The sequence below is a fragment of the Lytechinus variegatus genome, chromosome 7 (assembly GCF_018143015.1).
Source record: "Lytechinus variegatus isolate NC3 chromosome 7, Lvar_3.0, whole genome shotgun sequence".
NCBI lineage: Eukaryota > Metazoa > Echinodermata > Echinoidea > Temnopleuroida > Toxopneustidae > Lytechinus > Lytechinus variegatus.
In genome coordinates this window covers 3,064,996-3,085,922 of record NC_054746.1, presented here as the reverse complement: position 1 = coordinate 3,085,922, position 20,927 = coordinate 3,064,996, and the positions used below count along the sequence as shown (strand labels likewise).

The following is a 20,927-nucleotide window of genomic DNA, read 5'->3' as shown; positions in this document are numbered from 1 at the left end:
AAAAAAGCAGAAAAGAATCATAATGAAGAATATTGCCGAAGGTTTGATAAAAATCCATCAAAGAGTTAATAGTTATTAGAAATTTAATCATTTGATTTTGTAACGTAATATGCTAGCAGCTTTCCTACATATCGAATTGTAAAAAATGAACGGAAATTGAAAACGGTTTTAACTGTACATTTCGAATATCAATCATGTCAAATTGTCAACAAACCATTTTACACCCGTTCCTAAAAAGAATACAAAAATAAGTCATCACGAACCATTCAAGATTTGAAATTTATGCATTTTATGTTTATAGATATGGGACAGCTGCTTGTTTATGACGTCACAAATCCAAAACTTGAAATTATAATAATTCCTTAATCTTTAAATGTATTTTCCTCAAACCTTTTTCTTTAATCCTTTTCATATGTAAATCACACTTTAGATTCTGCCATATCATTTTTATGTATCCAGACCAGCCAGACAGTCCCACTGTTATGAAGTTTGAGTTGAATCAAAGTAACATGCTAAAGGTCATTTATATTATTACGCCATCCTTGAAAAATGACGTAATAATATATATCTTGAAAAGTACAAAGACAGCCGACTGCGTAAAGAACGCTTATGAAAATGCGCCAATAGCATGCCAGCGCTGAATAACGGCGCAGCGCAAATGTGACCACGCCCTGGTAACAGCTGCACCCCTCACGCGCCCTGCCTGGTAACAAGTGTTTGTAAACAAACCCCATTCTCTTTGCAAATTTGCTCTCTCGAGAACCCACTGCCAAATTTTTGACAGTTTTCACTACTTTTGCTTGCACTTTTCAAGTCATTTTTGCTAATTGTCAGGTCAGTATCATATCGTTAAATATTTCTTGATAATTTGAGCAAGTTTGGAGAAAAAATAATGAATATTAAAAACTTAGTGAACAAATATTATTATGTGACATGTCAAATTTCATGTTTTCGATGATCGTCGTGCATAATCGATCAGTTTATAAAGTCTGTAGACCACGGTAGGGCTTAGAAATATAGAATGAAGAGCGATATGTATTCAAATCAAATTCAAATTGAGATTGATCTAAAATCTAGATCAATGTTAATTTGAGTTTCAATTGATTTTGAATCTAAGTCCTGGGCCGATAGACTAGATCTAGGCCCTAGATCTAAATTTATTTCGCAAATCTTTGCTAGATCTTTAGATCGGCATGCTGAATTCAAGAATACGAAAGCAATAAATTTCATAATATTGTTAAGCAGTATCTCGCAAATTGAATTCACACAACTTTGTAGACTAGATTTATTTTGGCAAATCTATAAAAAGAACTATCTTTCTAAAGTTTGGACATCTAGATCTACGCCCGCCATGCATTCTACCGGTCACGTGACTGAAAAACACGTTTGAATTTCTATTTCTCTTTTTCCTTTTCAATTCTACTCTCTTTCTTTCCAATTTCTTTCATTTTATTAGAACAAAGTTTCTTTTAGTTTGATCACGGGAAACACCTTTTGGCGATGTATTGCAATCGACTTGTTCGTCCCCCTACCCCCTGGGTCCTGAGACCAGTTCCCCGTACTGGGTCAGCTTCTCCGGCCATCAGATCACCGATGGTTTATTCCATGGATGTAAGCAAATTATGTGCAATTAAATGTGTCAGTGAAATAAAATAAGAATAAAACAAACATAAAATGAAGAAGTACCAGACTTGTCTATATGTTGTCTTATCTTTACATTACTATGATTGAATAATAATGATATAAAAATTGTATCAACGTCGCCATAACTATGGATTAAATGTAAATCAAAATTAATAACAGAATTAACCTTTGCAAACAGCAAATAAATTAATAAATAAATGAATGAAAAGATAAGTAAAAAGCAGTTAATGAATGAATAAATCAATAAAAGTAAATGAATTAATAAAAATAAATAAACATATAAAAGAATATATGAATAAACAATTTATTAACGAAGTAAATTGAAAAACTTACATAAATGAGTGAATAATGTTGTTTAATACATAAAGGGAAAATAGACAAATAGATGAATGGTTAAATTATAAATAATAAATAAGTAAATGATTAAATAAATGAATGAAATATAAACAAGTAAATGAACAATTAGAAAATAAGATTATGAACGAATGAAAAAAATAAATAGACAAATAAAATAATTTAAATACTTCTCAAGCGTGCAATGCGGTGCAGATTCAGGACACAGCTTCTTATGTATTTTGGGCTTACAGTCACTAAATTTGTAAAAAAAAAAAAAAAAATAGATAAAAGAAACAAATTTAAAAGCACCTCAGAGGCCGCTAAATTTGAAATATTGAAAATGTTATATGAATACTGAATTCTTAAACCCATGAATACTCTTTCAGTTAGGCTTTTAAATCCCATCAATGTAATATCTAAAAAAATAATAATCAATTCTAAATAGGAGCTGTGTGGGTCTCACCAGGATCCAACTTTCTCCCCATCCGCCATCTCTCCCAACACATCAGCTGGCAACATGTCGGGCAAGCTGCTTCTGCAGTGCTTGCAACAATCCCTGGAGAAACAGCAACTTCAGGAAAAGATTGCTGTACGTCTATTTACAATCTACCATGTAGATTTCACTTGTACTTTTCAATTTTAGGGGGAAATCCTTCACAAGATATAATGATAACATGTATATATTTTTAACATAAAAGGTCTAATGGTATATTTTACAAATAAAAGTGGAGAATTCAGCATTGATTTATTTTTCCAATATAGACCTCTATGAAATGAAATAGAAAAAAGTGAAAGAAATATATTGGAAGTGATAGAGTTCTTGCTTTATTCTAGCCACGTGAAAAATAACTAAAATTTATTCATTTGTTCAAATCGCAGAGCCTGGCTTCCCAGCTTGGTGTTGGACCTGATGGAGACAGTGCAGACCTCCTCGCTAAGATCAACTCTCTGGTGACAGAATCAGAGGGAAGGAGGCTACAGGCAGAGAAGAAGGCCAAGGCTTTCCAAGATCGGTTCCTGGACTCAGAGAGCGAAGTCCAGATCTTGAAGATGGAACTGGCAGAGGCCAGAAAGCAGAGAGACGCTGCTTTAAAGAATCTTCAAGTAAATACTTTTTTATTTTTTCCCCATGATTTAACCAGAAGGGATGCAAAGTTCTTGTGGACTCGTGCTTTTTGGAAATAATTTCATTTATGATTTGATGTACACGAACCATACTGTTTAATGGTATAATGTTTAAAGAAGAACAATATCCCAAATTTTCTATTTTATCAAACAATGTAAAAGTTAGAATCTATCCAATGTGAAATTTTGATTGATTTTTTTTCTTCTGTTTCCAAGGATATGACTTGGGAGCCAGTTGAGAGCTCTTCTCCTGCCGATGGAGCAGCTACCAGAGGCTCTTGGTAAATGTCAAATAAATTGAAAGAAATACAAATAATTGAAAAAAAAGATTATTCATTTATTTATTTTCTGGCGGTTGTAAGGCATAAAAATGTTCTTTCACTCTTTTTTTCCCAGGGAACTGATGTGGAAAAGGCAAATGAAATAGGAAGGAATAAAATATTTTTATTGTATTCAAAATTCATAATCAAACAAAGAAAAAATATGTGTATACATAAAAAAGGAAAAATCAAAAGATCATTAATAATAGTTGTATTATTTTGATAGCTGGCAGACGTATACAAGTATGTTCGATTAATAGAGGTTACTTAAACAATTAATGTCAAATCTATTGTCACCTAGGTATTCTGGAGACAACCCCCAGTCACTGTCTTCAGCACCATTAGACCATGGAGTAGCACCCACCTCTACACCAGACACAGCACCATACAACCAGTCAACACCAGACACAGCACCATACAACCCATCTACACCAGACACGGCACCTTACAACCCATCTACACCAGACACAGCCCCTTACAACCCACCTACACCAGATACAGCACCTTACAACCCACCTACACCAGACACAGCACCATACAACCCACCTACACCAGATACAGCCCCCATTGACACCATGCCACTACCCCTTGCGTAAGCATTGTGCTATAAATCGACATCTTTTTAAAAATCAAACCAAAAAACAACACAATTCATGTATCACTGAATAAATAATAAATCTGCAATAAAAAAAACATTAAAAGGGTGAAAAACAAAAAAACATAAAAAAAACCACTCGCGAAAATGCCACGTTCCACTTGTGACGCGGCAACTTGAAAATCTTTATTATTCATTTATGTTTTTTGTTTATTGTGAAATTCAATAGATAAAAAAAGACTTTCATTAAAGAAGTAAAATTTTTATAATTATCATTATTATACCATTTTTTTTGCAGAACTACATCAGTGAGCTCAGCTGTTGGTGTTGCCACATCTCCTTCCAGCGGTTCAACTGCCCCTGCCCTTGTCCCGGCATCTTCCTTCGTCCAGGCAATGGGCGATCTGAAGTCCTTCCTTCCTGGAGGTGGGGACGTCTTCCTGGGCAGCGGTGTAAACGGAACAGTTCATCTCTTCCGTCATCGTGTGACCGATCATCCCATCGCACTGAAGACCTTCGAGCTCCCCAACGATTCTGAGGAGATGACTACGAAGGTTGGTTCACTCTTATTAAAAAAAAAACGCTAAAACGGTTAGAGCTTGCATTAGACATTATAAGGCCAGAAAATGAAATCGTAGAATACTGAAAGAACTTGGTTTTTTTTTGCATTGATTTGCATTTCAATAGGTCAAGGTCATCCAGTCCGAAGCTTTCATCCTCGACGTTCTTGGTAGAGAGGAGTGCTTCCCGACTTTCCTTGGATGCTTGGAGATCAGCACAGGAACGATTGGCCTTGCGATGGATTTCATCGGGGACACGACTTCGGGAGAGACCTGGACACTCAGCCGTGGCATGAGAGAGTTAGTACTGAGTCAACAAGAATGGTAAGTTGATGATTTATTCTAACTCTTCAGCATAAGGCTTGTACAAGTAAATATCTTATTTTGATTTTCACGTTCCATCACTTGTCTTTTCTTTTCCTCTGGTCTTTTCTTTTCTTTTAGGTTCAGTCTGGCTCTCGACATTGCCAAGTCACTTGGGGTGATTCACGAGAAAGGCTTCTTGATGAACGACCTCAAGGAAGACAACTGCTTGCTTCGAAAGGCTACATCTGGACGATGGCAAGCGGTTATCGTGGACTTTGGGCTGGCTTGTTCCCAAACCGAACCCTTCTCCTTCTGCTTTTCTACTGATGATAAAGAGAAGTACAGAAGAAAGGTATGTTTAACATGTTGGTCAAATTAAAAACTTGTCGATCAAAATATTTATATTGATAATCTTTTCATTGATCTAATTCAATGTTTCTCTCTAATTTGGATGTCAGTAAGTCAAATGATAATCGAATGGTTTTAATAAAAAAAGTTATCGTAATATAATTTACACTTTTTTTTATTTCATATTTACAGGAGATCTATACCCACATTGCCCCAGAATGCGCCCTCGATGACCATCCGATATCTGTCTCGAGCGACGTGTTCCAGCTCGGCCGTCTGTTGACCTTGATGGGAGATCGCACGAACACCGCCGATCTCATCGCCATCGGGAACATCTGTCGGCTTAATACCCACCTCTGCCGACCCACCATCGACGAGGTCGTCGACGAGATCGAGAGGGTAATGTAGGCACTCACTGCATTTCAAGAGATATCGAATCATTTCCCCAGTTCACATATTTTTAAGTGCATTTATAACAAAAATCAGAAGTAATATGACATTTGGATTTAAAGCTATATAAAGTATGCTTATTTCAATTTCAAATTTTATTCAAGACACAGATGCATATTCACAGAATTATATTGTTTGATAACTCTAATAAATATATTTTCAGATAAGTCATGTTTCCAAAATTCTTTGAAATCATAAAAAAAATATATATGCTTCTTTTCATATTGCATCAAGCATGCAGTAGTTACACCAAATGATTAAACGGCTTTCCCCTATATTACAAAACACCTGAAAGAATTATTATTTTATTCTGCTCTGAATCATCTCTACGTGCATTATCCAAAGAAAAATTGAATTTTAAAAAGTACGAAATTGAAATTTTAACAAAGCAATTAGCAATGATGTACGTTTCTGATATTTATAAACTTATTCTAAAAAAGAAAAAAAACACCTGTACTACCAATCTGAATTTTGACTAAACATTGGAATTCCGCAGGAGAATTGATTTGATATCTTTTAAAATGCAGTGGAAGGTAAGTATTGTAAATATTTCTATTGAATACTATTTTACTTTAGAATTCTCATATAGCTGCTCGATATTACAATTATGATTGATATAGCAGTTTGGAAATACAAGGTCCCTAGTTGCATACATGTAAAACTTACTTTTCGGGTAACATAATTATTCATACAATAGTAACTACCATGCTAGTATTGCTCAACGTTTGAAGAAGTTCTGCAGTACTTCTAAAAAAATCACGGCTGATTTGATTTGTGATCATTCCATTTCCAGTTCGAGTCGGGCAGGATAACTTGTACGTAGTCTGCAGCCAAAATATCGTGATTAAAACTTTGACCAGGTTTACTCAACAACTTGTTGAAAGTTAGCTTCATAAAACAAAATCAAGAAGGGAGCTTTTACAGTAGTATGCGAATTCAGGACACTTTCTTCAACAGAAATGGTTTACCCGGCAAACTAACTTAAGTAATTATATTTCATTGATAAAGATCATATCAGCTGATCGACAACGCCTAAATTTCATCTGAATTTCCGTTTCAAAACAAACTAAATTGCATATAAAGAAAACATAATTAAAGACAAAATAGTTCGTTGGAACTTGTAATATATACATACAAACAAAAAATAATAATAAAAAAACATGAATCGCTTGATGTCTTAAAAAAATTAAACAAGAATTGATATTAAAATGAAACTAACTGAATAACTATCTGGTCAATATTCAAGAAGATTTCCATTCACTGTTGATTATACGGAGATGGAGCAATCGGTATCGAAACCGAAGGTAGTCCATCACGGTACAGAGCGGGGTGGGGCTCTGTACACAGGGGTGGGGCCCGGTTAATTTTGATAGGAGGATGGGGTGTTAGACGGCTTAATGATGACTTTTTCTCAATTGAATCAAAAGAAACATAGCAATTTCTTTTCCACTTTTCATTCCCTTCCATTTTTATTTTTACCCTCCCCCAATTTTCACTACTTGAAAACAGAGATTAGGGGAACGCCCCCTGCCCCGCCCCTTCTATGGTGCCGCCCGGATTGTCTGTACAAAATGTGGAAGACATGCATTTCTAACAATTATTATTTTCGTAGGGTAGGTGTTGTAATGGGTCAGTCATATGAAGTGGACTAAAAATAAATTCTCTCCTTCCTTTTTTTAAGGCTATATATGAGGAGAAGGGTTGTTAGAAAAAAAATGTATTTGTCCAGAGGTGGGGTACATTGTGAATATGCACTTGAAAGGGGGATGGTCATTCAGGGGGGCCGTATCATCAACGGACTAGTCAGACGTTTCATCTGACTACGTTTGTTTAATAACAAGGCTTCCCAACCAATGAAAATAAAGGAAAATGTCACATGCAATCATAGGATTTAAAGAGTTAGAAATAATGAATTCCCTTGTGATACTTTGTATATATGGATTGATAATTTAAAAATTTGCACATGCATGGAGTCTGCGTCTACTTCATGAACGGATTTTAAAGAGATTCTTCTTCTCATTCTTCTCCTCTTCCTCCTCCTCCTCAGACACGTTTTAGTTATCCGGGTTCGGTTCTCGAAAGCGTTATATTACTCCTAATTTAAATCTGTATATACATCTTTTTCTTTTCTTTAGTTAGAACCTATAGAAATAAAAAAAGTGATTAGTATTTGAAATATGGGTATGTGAGAAACATTTCACAAAAAAGGCAGAAATAACTCGGCTAATGTAAGTCTGATTATAGGCTGCTGAACATGAGTTTATAATTTGAAATACTATTTTGGGGGTAGGGGATAGTAGAATTTATCCCTTTCCTCTAATCCCCGCTCACTTACTGGTTATTAACAATCCGATCATTGATTATAGATCTATTGGATGATAATGGTGTAATGAATGATGACAACAAACATCAGTCTGCTTCGCTCAGCATCAAATGTCCCCTCCCCGGCCCAATTTCCCCAAAATATGAAATGGTGTAAAACAGTTATAATTATTATCATAAAGAAAAAAAAATACATACAAATTCAAAGGGAAAATAAAAAAAAGATAGGGAGAATATCAAAAGAAAGCAATTTGAAACAAAAATGTATTTTTTTTTCATCATGAAGAATTCAAAGAATCGAAGGGAAATTGAACTTTTCTGGAAAGAAAAACTCATAATATTCAATCAATATTCGCAGTAGAACATCATTACAATTACATTTGAAAAGTGTGTTTATTCTTTCTGAAAAGTTACAATAATCAATTTCCTCACAATTGTTTTGTCCATGTTTGGACAAAATTTTATATAGTAATCAATTTCCTCATATTTTTTGTTTGTCCATGTTTGAAGGTTTCAAATATGGGACAAAGAGGGATTCTGAATTTTCTAAAATTGTATTATTACCCAAAGATGCCCCCAGCCTGTCATACCTGTGATGTGAGTCTGTTACCTTATAAAATAACAAACGGCTTCTCTGTGAGGGAGATGGTTCAGGAGCAAGTCGGGGATTAATAAAGTTCATGAGAACGATTCCACAATGATTAAAACAAGGTTCTCATCGTACTATAATGAGGTACTGTTTATCATAGCAACCGTTGTCATGGAGCAGTGATAGCAGTGATATCATGTCCTCAAAAATTATAATGTATTGGATTTAAACAATCATAATTTAATTTTGATAACTTAACATTACATACGTTGACATTTACGTAATGAAATTGGCGTAAAAAATAGGGGGCACAAAACGAGGTATAGGGAAAAGGTCTGAAAAGTAGCGAGCGAGCAAAAAGTTGACGGTTGGATTACAAAGACATAGATTTGATAATATTTTCTGTAATGATATCGGTAATGATAAGCACATGAATAATCCTTTTTCATCATCACCACCACCATCATCATCATATCATCATCACCATCATCATCATCACTATCATCATCATCATCATCACCATCATCATCATCATCATATCATCATATCATCATCACCATCACCATCATCATCATTGTCATATCATTATATCATCATCACCACCACCATCACCATCATCATCATTATCATTTCATCATAATGATGATGATCATGATCATCATTGTCATCATCATCATCTTCACTGTCATCATCTTCACTGTCATCATCATCATAATCATCATCATCAACAACACTATCATCATCAACATCATCATCATCTCCTCCACCGTCATCATAATCATCATCATTATTATTATTATCATGATCATCATCATCTAACATGACTATCTCGAAAGAGACAATCGGGCAGCATATGTACGTATGACCATAATGACTTAAACTTGGTTTAGACACCCAGGTGCTGATAAAGAACTCTATAATGGTCATGATAATGTGCGAAAATTATCACTCAACAGTCTCGTCAGTCTCAAGTTGTCTACTATTCTTTTTTTCTCATCCGAATATGTAAACTTCTAGCATTGTGAGTATATATTTCCCACAAAGTATGAAAAACTTACATCAGCCCTGATGATGATGTTGATAATTGTGAAATTCATCTTTTACTATTCAAATTTGAAAAATTGCTTGCTCGGTCGCTACATGCTCCCGAGTCGCAAATAACATCTAAATGCAGAATACAATATAAACGCTGTCTTAAATTGTGGGTATAGCAAGTCAATAAATAATTCCTTGCAATACGTTAATGAAAAGGGATTTTTTTTTTTCAAATAAGCCTTTATTTACTCTACTTCATCTAACACGAAAATTTGAACTCTAGATTTGTCTATTTTTCGTCAAAAGCCAGCGTAATCAGAATTTGATCATTCTGTAGGATAAATATTCGTTTTAAAAGAAAATGGTTCTGTCGCTGTAATATTATCCCAGACCGATGCTAAAAGAAATAAAAAATATATAGTTAAGAGTCAGGATGTCGATTCATGTTTCAGATGGGGGGGGGGGGCGTTAAAAAATTACCCAGAATTTTCTGCGCGCGGAATTTTAACAATTATGTTGAACATGAACAGTTTCGAAAACATGACAATTCTCGTCTGCCTTGACTTGTGAAGTAAAATCATATGCCCTCATCTGGATGTATAACACCAATCAGGAACTGATAGGTGTCATGTAGATGAAACGTTTATGAAAAACATTTTCAACCATTTTGAATATGTGAAATTCACCCCCATCCTTTACTTACACGGGCAGGTTAAATCCGGGATCCACGCTGGTGTATTTTGACAGGGGCGAGGGGCAAGAGAAAATAATGTCATATTAGAATTAAATTACATGGGTATTAAATAAAGGTACACGAACCTGGGGCCCGCTTCATACATCTTGTCATAACAAATTTTCAATAACAGATTTAAGCTACTGAAATCATTCGATTTGATGGCTATGGAAGCTTAAAAGTGCCACCGAGATGTTGAGATAATTATCTCGGGAAGTCGACATCTTGATAGCAAAAGATAAGATGACGAGATCCTGGATCTCATCATGTCGACAACTATATTTTCCCCGGATCTCATCATGTCAACATCTTTTAGAAGAGATGTTGAGATGACAAGATCCCGGATCTCATCATGTTGACATCTTTTAGAAGAGATGATGAGATGACAAGATCCTGGATCTCATCATGTTGACATCTTTTGGAAGAGATGATGAGATGACAAGATCCCGGATCTCATCATGTTGACATCTTGTAGAAGAGATGATGAGATGACAAGATCCTGGATCTCATCATGTTGACATCTTGTAGAAGAGATGATGAGATGACAAGATCCTGGATCTCATCATGTCAACATCTTAAGAAGAGATGTTGAGATGACAAGATCATCTCATCATCTCATCATCTTTTCTACAAGATGTCAACATGATGAGATCCGGGATCTTGTCATCTCAACATCTCTTCTAAAAGATGTTGACATGATGAGATCCGGGATCTTGTCATCTCATCATCTGTTCTAAAAGATGTTGACATGATGAGATCCAGGATCTTGTCATCTCATCATCTCTTCTAAAAGATGTCGACATGATGAGATCCAGGATCTCGTCATCTCAACATCTCTTCTAAAAGATGTTGACATGATGAGATCCAGGATCTCGTCATCTCAACATCTCTTCTAAAAGATGTTGACATGATGAGATCCAGGATCTCGTCATCTCATCATCTCTTCTAAAAGATGTCAACATGATGAGATCCAGGATCTCGTCATCTTATATTTTGCTATCAAGATGTCGACTTCCCGAGATAATTATCTCAACATCTCGGTGGCACTTTTAAGCTTCCATAGGTGGCTGATAGTGAAATCGATACAGAAATTTGTTATTTTAGCAAGTAAAATAAAACCTTACCAAGATTTCTTTTATTCTTTTATTCTTCTTCCTTTTTTCTTCCTATTTGTCTTTCTCTCTCTCACTTCTTTGACCCTTTTTTTCATTATAAGAAAAGTATGTCACCCCTGCCCCCTGTAGCAGGGGCCGCGGAAGCGGGGGGCGGACCTTTTTTCCAAAACCGTGTACAAAAACGTAAAATGACCAAATAATTGTGATTTTTTGCATGGGCAGCCCCCCCCCCCCCACTTTGAAAACCACTCCGCGGCCCCTGTGTAGCACCGCCCTCGTTCAGTCTCGGTATGTCATGCTTAAACCATTATAAAAGAAATACGAACAATAACTCACTGCTATAGCCTATATAAAGCGGCAGATCGTCACGACACGTACTTAAAAGTTAATAACTGCCGGGAGTGACAAGTTAAGAATGTGAACTCGCTTATGTTGGCGCTGTTGTTTGCTCTAATTGTTTGAATTTCGTATCGCTCTCGAGAGCTTTTGTGATAAGGATCGTTGAGCGATATTACCGAACTTTGGAACATAATTCAATTGGAATGATCAGGACAGAATTCCTAATTCAAGAGCTTCATCTTAGCATTGGAATGTGGAAATGATATTAAGGGCAATTGCAGAGCCCTTCAGGTTATAAGTATTATTTTGGTAGGGCCAGAGGAAACATGGCGAGGTTTAGTGAGGTAGTGTGTCGGGCGAGTGTCATACTCCTTGGCGTTATATCCTTCGGTGCAACTCTACCTATTCTTGAAAAACATATAGGAGAACATGGATCCGCAGATGCATTTTACCAAAAGGCCCAAGCCGCTGGGAAAGCGATGAGGGACCATTTGCCGTCGATTAAACATGTAGTCCAACACAAGCCGAACCATCTGAATCTGACGGCTTCGACCTCGTTGCAGCCTGACGAGATTTCAAAGAAGCTGAATGATTTGCAAGCAAAGTTTGAAGAGCTGTCGGAACAGAATGAGGCGATGAGACGAATGCTGGATGACAAGGTTAGCTTGAATCAGAATATAGATGCACTCGTTGGGAAACTGAATAAAATATACGGGGAGAGCCCTGTCAGTGAATCCTTAGGCAAGCTCGCCAACGATGCTCATGCCGAAGTCGGCTTTGACGATGAGAAGGAGCAAGCCATCTTGTCTCAGTACATCAGTAACCATCGTAACAGGTGATATAATATTTGTAAATTTGTCGATACATCATTTCCCTTTTGTTTGGGGTTGCGGGGCCAAGTGGGACTCGGATCAGTTGAAAAAAATCTGCACTGACAGCGCGTATTCTGAATAGGGAAAATAAGAACCTTGTCTATTTCTTGCTCTGGGCTATGAAGCTTCAGGTGCTATGGCAGCTAGCAATGAACACGGTCCCTGTGCACATAAAAGAACAATGATGATGCAGTGTGCATAATACATAATCCTCCATAGGATAATGTATTCTTTGTAATAATACTGTTTTCAAATAAGAAAGGACCACATGGTTGTGTGCCTGTTGTGGACTTGTAGATCTAAACTTTGACAGGTGAATGTTAACACCTTCTTTACGAAATAAATGGGGCTTTGTTATCCCCCCCCCCCCCATTCTTACTCTATTCTCACCAATCTATCATATCATTCTATTTGAAGTTCTGTAAAAACATGATCGTAATCGGGTAAAAATAATTACGTTGGCCCAGCGTAATTTTTGTGATACGTTGCCAACATTGCACAAATGTCGATAATGCCGACATTTGCATGATGTTGCCGACGCTTACCGACATTGGCCGATATTGGACGACATTGGCCCAATACAACGTCAGCTTGCTTGCTGGTACAGACCAAACACCGCATCACTGTCACTGTATCTGTCTATTCAAATCTACGAGGTCATGCGACATAGTACAACAAACGCGGACAATTGATCCTGTTGTCCAATAGTACTTTAAAAGAAACGTTTTCTATCTGGTTTTTTATATGAAACACATATACTTAAGCTAAATATATGTACGTACTACCATTATACAAACAAGGAAGCAACAATTTGAGCCCGCTCTCAAGCTAGTCCCACCTTGAGTCAATGGAGATTATGCACAGCAAAAACTGTGGTGTTAACCGGTGTACATAGAGGACCACACCAGTTATTTTACACCGGTGTTAAATTGGTGGTGTTAGTTTTACACCTATAGGTGTTATTACAACACCTTTGGTTGTTAAATTTACACTCTTTGGTGTTATGTTCAATCTTTAGGGTGTAATTTTAACACCTCAGGGTGTGGTCCTCTATTAACACCAATTGGTGTCAGTTTTAACACCACAGTTTTTACAGTGTGGTATCAGCCCTAAAGAAGGTATCCGTTGATTCCTGGGGTTGATTCCCATCAAATTGAATGAAATTGATTCAGTATATCCCTCAAGGAAACAAATCAAGTTCTACATTATACGAGAAAAATGGAAATATTCAATTTTCAGACGATGAAGTAAAAAGATATTATGAATATTTTTATTTTTGTCGTCACCGACTCCCTCATTTTGTATAGTGCCAATGATGCGCAAACCATTATCTTGTGAAAATATTAAGGGAAAATTGACAAAGTCATAACTTTCTTACTCTCAATTTCGATGAAAATACCAGTGCTATGCTTGTTTTATTTTTCTGTATTAATATTAGAATTCATGGTATTTGTTAGGGTTAACTTAACATTTAAGCAAAAGGAATGGATATAAATTTCAATTTTAAAAGAAAGTACTCGCTCTGCCGAATCAGATCGTTCGATCCACATTGTTGAGAAGTCACTGTTGACTATTTTCGCAATTGTAGAACAAGCTAGATATCTTGATGATGAATACCTAAATAATATCTCGAGCCCGCATTTTTAACAAGTAAAGGCAAGTTCTTTATCACTTTTATTTGCAGGGAAGCGGAATTGGTAAGGAAAATCCGGAATCAAACGCTATCTTCAAGTATTTCGTTCCTGAAAAACCGTCTTCGGCAAGATTCGTCATCCAATGAGACTCAGTCGGCGGTTGACATTATTGCCAGGATTCTGGTTCAACTACGTGACCCCGAAGATACGAAGTCACATGTGCACCTATCAGAGACGGAGGTAATGTAAGATGGTAGTAGAGAATTACAATATTTAATCAGTATTTTCAGCCCGTACTTTTTAAAACAGAGACCAGTTCTTGAAACGGAACTGTTTAGGAAGTTCCGGTATAAATCGTCCTTAAGTAGGCATATTCCGATCGTGATAAAACAACTTCGGCATGCGGTGATTAGTTTACAGGTTTCATGTTCAAATGAGCTACCCCAAATGCTCAGTGAAACGGTTATCAATGATTGAAGAAAAGATGATAGGAACTGATAAAAAACAAAAAGACACATAAAGAATGAGGGTGAGGAATGGGGTGGATGCAGGGGATAAACTTGGAGAAAGGGATTTGGAGGGGTGGAAGAGGGGAAGAGAATAACCGGGGAGGAGAAGGGAAATTAGAAGATCGGTATATGGGTCATTGAAGATTTTTCCCCTTCACGTTATTACCATTATTATTATTGTCATTTTTCATTGCTATTGTTATCATTATTATGGTTTCATTATTGTCACCATCGTCATTATCTTCATCATAATCATCATTCATCACAATCATCATTCATCACCATCGTTGTCGTCGTCGTCATCATCATGATCACCGCCATCACCACACCATCGTCATCTGCATCATCATCCTCATCATCATCAATAATCATCATGATTACCATCATCATCAAGATCATCACCATCATTATCATCTTCGTTTTCATCGTCGTCGTCGTCGTCATCATCATCATCATCAATATCATCATTATCACTGAGGTCCTATACCTGGCACTATGAGCTCGAAACATGAATATAATCACCTTTATTGAGTATCAACTGATATGTTACTTGATACCACTATACTGGTATACGATGATAATTAGTTCGAACCTTAACAACCTGACATTCGATTTCATATCCGGATATCGTATATATATCACATAATTTGCTAATTAATTTCCGGCTTATTTACAGGAATTTTCTCGTCCTTATACAGTGAAACCTGTCTATAGTGACCACCCAAGGGAAACACAAAATGTGGCCTTTATAGACAGGTGGCTGGTATAGATAGGTTCTTAAACACACAATCTGCCTCCATGGGAAGCAGTTTTAGTGGTCACTATAGGCAGGTGGCCACTATAAACAGGTGGCCACTAACACAAGTTTGACTGTATTTTATTTCGTTATAAATCTGAAAATATAATATTCTTCGTTTGCTCTGCTTTATTTAAATGTTCATTTAATATAAAATTCTAAAGGCAAGTTTTGAAAATACAAAATCACAGCTTATTGCCTCTCATCAATAACGACCTTAGAATTGATTCAGTGGATTCATCTCATGCCCATTTCCACCATTTTCTTATCAGATAATGCTTTTACAAAATCATGATATAAGGATATTTTATGATGTATAAAACATATTTGACTTTATGCAATGAGTACATCATTTCAATGTTTTAAAATTTATTGTTTAGTGTTTAATTGTGAAATACTCTTACACTCGGCATTTTTGCAGCGAACCTGAATTTGATTTTTTGATAAACCAATTTTTATTGAACTGGCCTTTCGATAAACCAAATTCAACTGTATAAAATGGATTGAATTTAACCTATTGCATCTATTTCTATGCTGCAAAAGTGTATGCGACGTGAGTATTGTGAGGCAACCCCATACTTAAAAGGGAGCGACAGTCTCTCCCGAATTTCAAGGTCTATCCCTGGAGCTAGCGATCAGTTCATGAATTCCTAGCTTTCTTAACCTCCTACCAACACCATTATCACGTAGATCTCACCGGGTGCTCCGAATAGAGAAGAATTCCAAAACGGATCAGCGAATGTCGTCAAAGAACTTGAACTTCACCCAGCCCTGGCATCCCGCACAGAACCGGCTTTAAACACCAACGATTCCGACAGAGGTGATTATTCCCCCATTATCCATTCCTTTAAGTTCCTCGAAATCGATTTAACACTACTATTTCTGTGTTGTTACCCCGGTGAAAGAAAGGGCAAGATTGTAATGCCATGTGCAATGTAAAAAGTACATCGTAGTATAGGTCCCACAACGCAAGTTTAAGAATTGAAACCAGTTCAAAGTCACGTCTCATCTGACCCTTCCCGATGGCAATTTGACATCTTACTTGATAGAGGATTCGGAGCTGAATATAAGGAATTTAAGGAATATAAGGAAAATAAGGATGGGAAGGGGTGGATGATGTCCATGACCTAGGTCTTCAAAACATTCACACAAGATACCAACCCCATTTCTATTCCCCGACGACCCTTCCCTTTCTCCAAAATCGAATGCATGAAAAAACTTATGAAGTTAATGAATGAAGGAGTAAATGTGTAAATTAAATGAATGAATAAATTGATTTTTTTTAATGTAAATAAAAGAATACCTATATACATGACTAAATGAATAAAATGAGAAGTACATGATTAAGTAAAAAAATAATTGCATGGAAACAAATAAAGCAAGTAAATAAGTGAATAGTTTAATAATAAATGAATTATAAAACAAAGAGTTTTATAGCTCCAATGTCACAAAATTGTTTATTCTAGTAAATACTATTTGTTTTAGACGCAAACACGTCTTCTGCAGGGTTTGCGTCTAAAAAATAGTATTTTTTAATAAAATAATAGACATCTTCGTTGCATTTCATTACATCTAATGACTTCTAGATTATTTCATATTACAAAATACCAAAGAAATGGTGAACGTATGACGTCTTTGCTTTCCCCATTCGCTTTATACTGCCAATATTGCACATTGCACGTTTTGTGAATTTATGAATCTTTTAAAAAATGACTAAAGTTTCTTACGCTACTTCTAATTTATATATAACGTTTCAGTGATACGCTTGATTTGTTTTTCTCATTCTTTATAAATGAATTGGGGGCTCGTATTTAACACAACTAAGAACAACACATGCACCATTATCATGACATGAATTACCAGCCCATTACAGGCTTCCATTTCATACAGTCTTGTTTTAACAACAAATGTACAATTTCTATAACCATCAGCCAATCAGATATAAAGATTTCAGTAGCTTTGAACAATTATTGCTAAGTTGTTACCCGGGGGGCCACTTACATTGACGAGTGGATACCATGCGCGACCATAAAAAACACGTAAAATGAAAAAGGATGTCTTTTTCACGATAGGGTACGTTACGTACGTAACGCGATAAGGGTGTCAAAACACAAAAATAATGAGAAAAGGGTATCTATTTCGCTAGGAAAATTACGTGTTTAGGGTCGAATTTGCGGGGATGATAAAACAAAATGAAAATGTTTTATAAAGGATGTCCTTTTTGCCCCAACACTACGTGTTTAGAGTCCGATTTGTGCGAGGTGTAGAAGGTGGGATCGTACTAAACCAAATAAGGTATATAAAGCCGACGACTGAAGGACCCGTAACAATAAAACATTCCTGTACTTGTTTAGGGATTCATTTCATGGAATATTTGCCAAGAGTATCGTTTTGTTTCCAATACTTGTTAAGGGTATGGTTTCACACGCCAATACTTGTTAAGGGGTGCATTTTCAGAATACGGAAATTACGTGTTTAGGGTGCTTTTCGAGACCCCATGGTCGCGCATGGTATCCACTCGTAAATGGAAGTGGCCCCCCGGGATTTGTTATTACAACAAGCTTTATGAAACAGCCCCCAGATTTACTCCTTGTATAAAAGGAACTCCTTTAACACGATCTGTACTTGCATGAATAAAATATGTGTGAGCGTTTTGTGGGAGTGGGTTTGTGGGTGGGTGGTGTATGTGATGGCGTGTAATTATTAGTTTTTCTTATAAGCAAAATTTTGGTATTTATTAGATTGTTAAGCCTAACTGTAAGTTATGACTTCTATGTACTTCTGAATGCATTTCTCTTTAAGGGATTATATGCAGATTTGTACATTGTTTATTTAAATGTCTGTGAAACTCAATAAATTAAATTCGATTTAGTTATTATTTATCTCTATCACCCAAACGACTGAATTATTTCATTTTATATCTATAATATGGGATAATTTGAACACTAAGGGCACTCCGGAGGTCTAGTGGTTATATCACTGGTCTATCAATCCAGAGATCGTGGGTTCGTATCCCACCCGGTCTGCCTATGATTTTTTTTCATAGGTATATAGGTACCACATAGCACATTGTTGGTATGGTTGGAGAAACATAAATAACTTAGTATGGAAGCGCTGTGGTGTAGCGGTTCTGACTCTCGCCTTGTAATCACAGGTCATGTGTTCGAATCCCAACATGACCTAGCATCCTTTGGCAAGGTGTTAATCCACACTTTGCCACTCTCACCCAGGTGCTAATTTGGTACCGGTATAGAAACAGCCGTTATTGTGGTTGGTTTAGCAAGTGTGCGCTATAACAGACTGCTTAAAATGCTATCAATCCAGTGACTGGGTAATAACAGTTGTTAAGCGTTTTGAGCAGTCGTAGATTAATAAAGCCCTATATAAATACCAATTAACATTAACTGAACATTTACAACCTTCTCTTTACAGCGACTGCGGCATCGAGAAAGATTGCATTCTCTGTGGCAGCAACTGAACCACAGCTTGGCGTGGCAGGTGTTGCCCAAGCTGTCCAGTTTCAAGATATCTTAGAAAACAAGGGAGAAGGGTTCCTAGCTTCCAATCACACATTCATCTGCAGCGTCCCAGGATGGTATTACTTTACATACAGGTAACTATAATGACCCTTGCCCTAGGAAGCGGGGTACTCGACCACGCCCCCCACCCATTTCTCATAATTTTCTTGGCTTTTCTTTTTTTCAGACCCAAATTACCATTATCGTGATTATTTGGGAGTAAAACCCTGTTTTTTTTTCTTTTGCTTCTCAATTACTTTTTGACCAAATTCATCTTTAATCGGGAGTGAAAATTCCCTTTTCCCCTGTCATTCCCCCCAAAACGGGACCCCTTGCAATTTTTTGTTCACCCCCCCCCCCCTCCCCACCCGTAAACTAAACTCATTTTGGTAATTCTGATAAATGTCAATTTATTAATTTTACTTAGTTCAATTTGAATTAAACCTATAACCAAATTTAACCGGCATATAATACATAGTATTTGACAGCTGGAGCTAATTTAAACATATCTCATCATCTGTCAAAAGGTTCCTGCAAAACAGACAGACATTGGTATGCTTATAGGCTATTTGTTTATCAAGATTTTCAAATGTTCAAAAGTTAATTTTAGTTGGATGTCAACATACACCCACTTCCATCTGCTTATAACGACCAAGAACATCGCAATGACCTATGTATTGCTTAAGTTGGAAGACACTTTATTGTACGTGTACATTTACATCATATTAATCGTACACAGCTATTTCTTTGTCGAGTCGTCCAAAACTTACTTTTAGTTGGATGCCAACCTACACGTACTTCCATCAGTTTATAGCGACCAATAACATCGCAGTGACCTATGGGATAAACACGCGCAGTGATGGCAATCCTCCCGTCGTAACTCATTATCCAATCCCTCCATTAATAAACGTCATCGAAATGTTCTTTCCAAACTCCTTGTCTCAGCTTACGGACCTTCCAGGGCAAGTACCTCAGCGTGCTCCTGATGAAGAATGCGGATTATGTGGTGGGCGTTTACACGGATAAAGACGACGTACGGAACACGATGGAGACACAGAGCACAGTCATCTACCTCCTGGCAGGAGATGCGGTGTGGCTCCGCCTCCCTCCTTCTCAGGATTTTGCTCTTTTCAGCGATAAGTACCGATATTCCACCTTTACCGGATTCTTACTCTTCAAGGAATGATGATTATTTATGAAGTGAAAGGACAACGACTGGATATAGCAATATTCTATGATAACACGGCCCTTTTCATTGGCCATCGTAATGTCAGTTTCCCTTTTTTTTCCTATCGCGCCTTGTCTTCCTCTCTCCGTGGCGGAGAAACATGCTGCTTCTCTCAAAGTATTAGATATTTAATTTTTTAGTGATAAGCACAGTTGGCTCATTCAGAGAAAGAATTATGACTTGATTAAACAGTATTGTTTTATATAGAACTCTCCGAAATGCACATTCATAAACGCAGTAAAATCCAACTTAGGTTACGAATTATGAATTAGTTTATTAATTTATTGTTTATGAATTGTGTTATTTAAATTTGAAGCAAATTCGAAATTCAAACTAAATACTTTGGGGGTCACTTTCTTTGAAGAACAGAATGTGATTTTATTTACTAATTGCCAGTTTATATGAAATCTATAAAGGCTGTTTCATTTTGTGTTACTGTGCACACACACACTCACTCACACCCACACCGCGAATATATATTTGTACAATGAAGAGTACAAACATAATAATGCTTTTCAATCCGAACGCCGACAGTATTTAGTTGCTTAACAAA

At 36.5% G+C, this 20,927-nt stretch overlaps 1 protein-coding gene across 1 annotated transcript; it reads left to right on the top strand.

The window, feature by feature from the left end:
- The first annotated feature begins 11,879 nt into the window (after positions 1-11,879).
- On the top strand, positions 11,880-20,615 carry LOC121418224. The gene is made up of 5 exons (XM_041611964.1): positions 11,880-12,652; positions 14,374-14,563; positions 16,319-16,448; positions 19,061-19,241; positions 20,092-20,615. Exons 1-5 carry the CDS (start codon positions 12,144-12,146, stop codon positions 20,330-20,332), a joined length of 1,251 nt encoding a protein of 416 aa, XP_041467898.1. The 5' UTR covers positions 11,880-12,143; the 3' UTR covers positions 20,333-20,615.
- Positions 20,616-20,927: the final 312 nt, after the last annotated feature.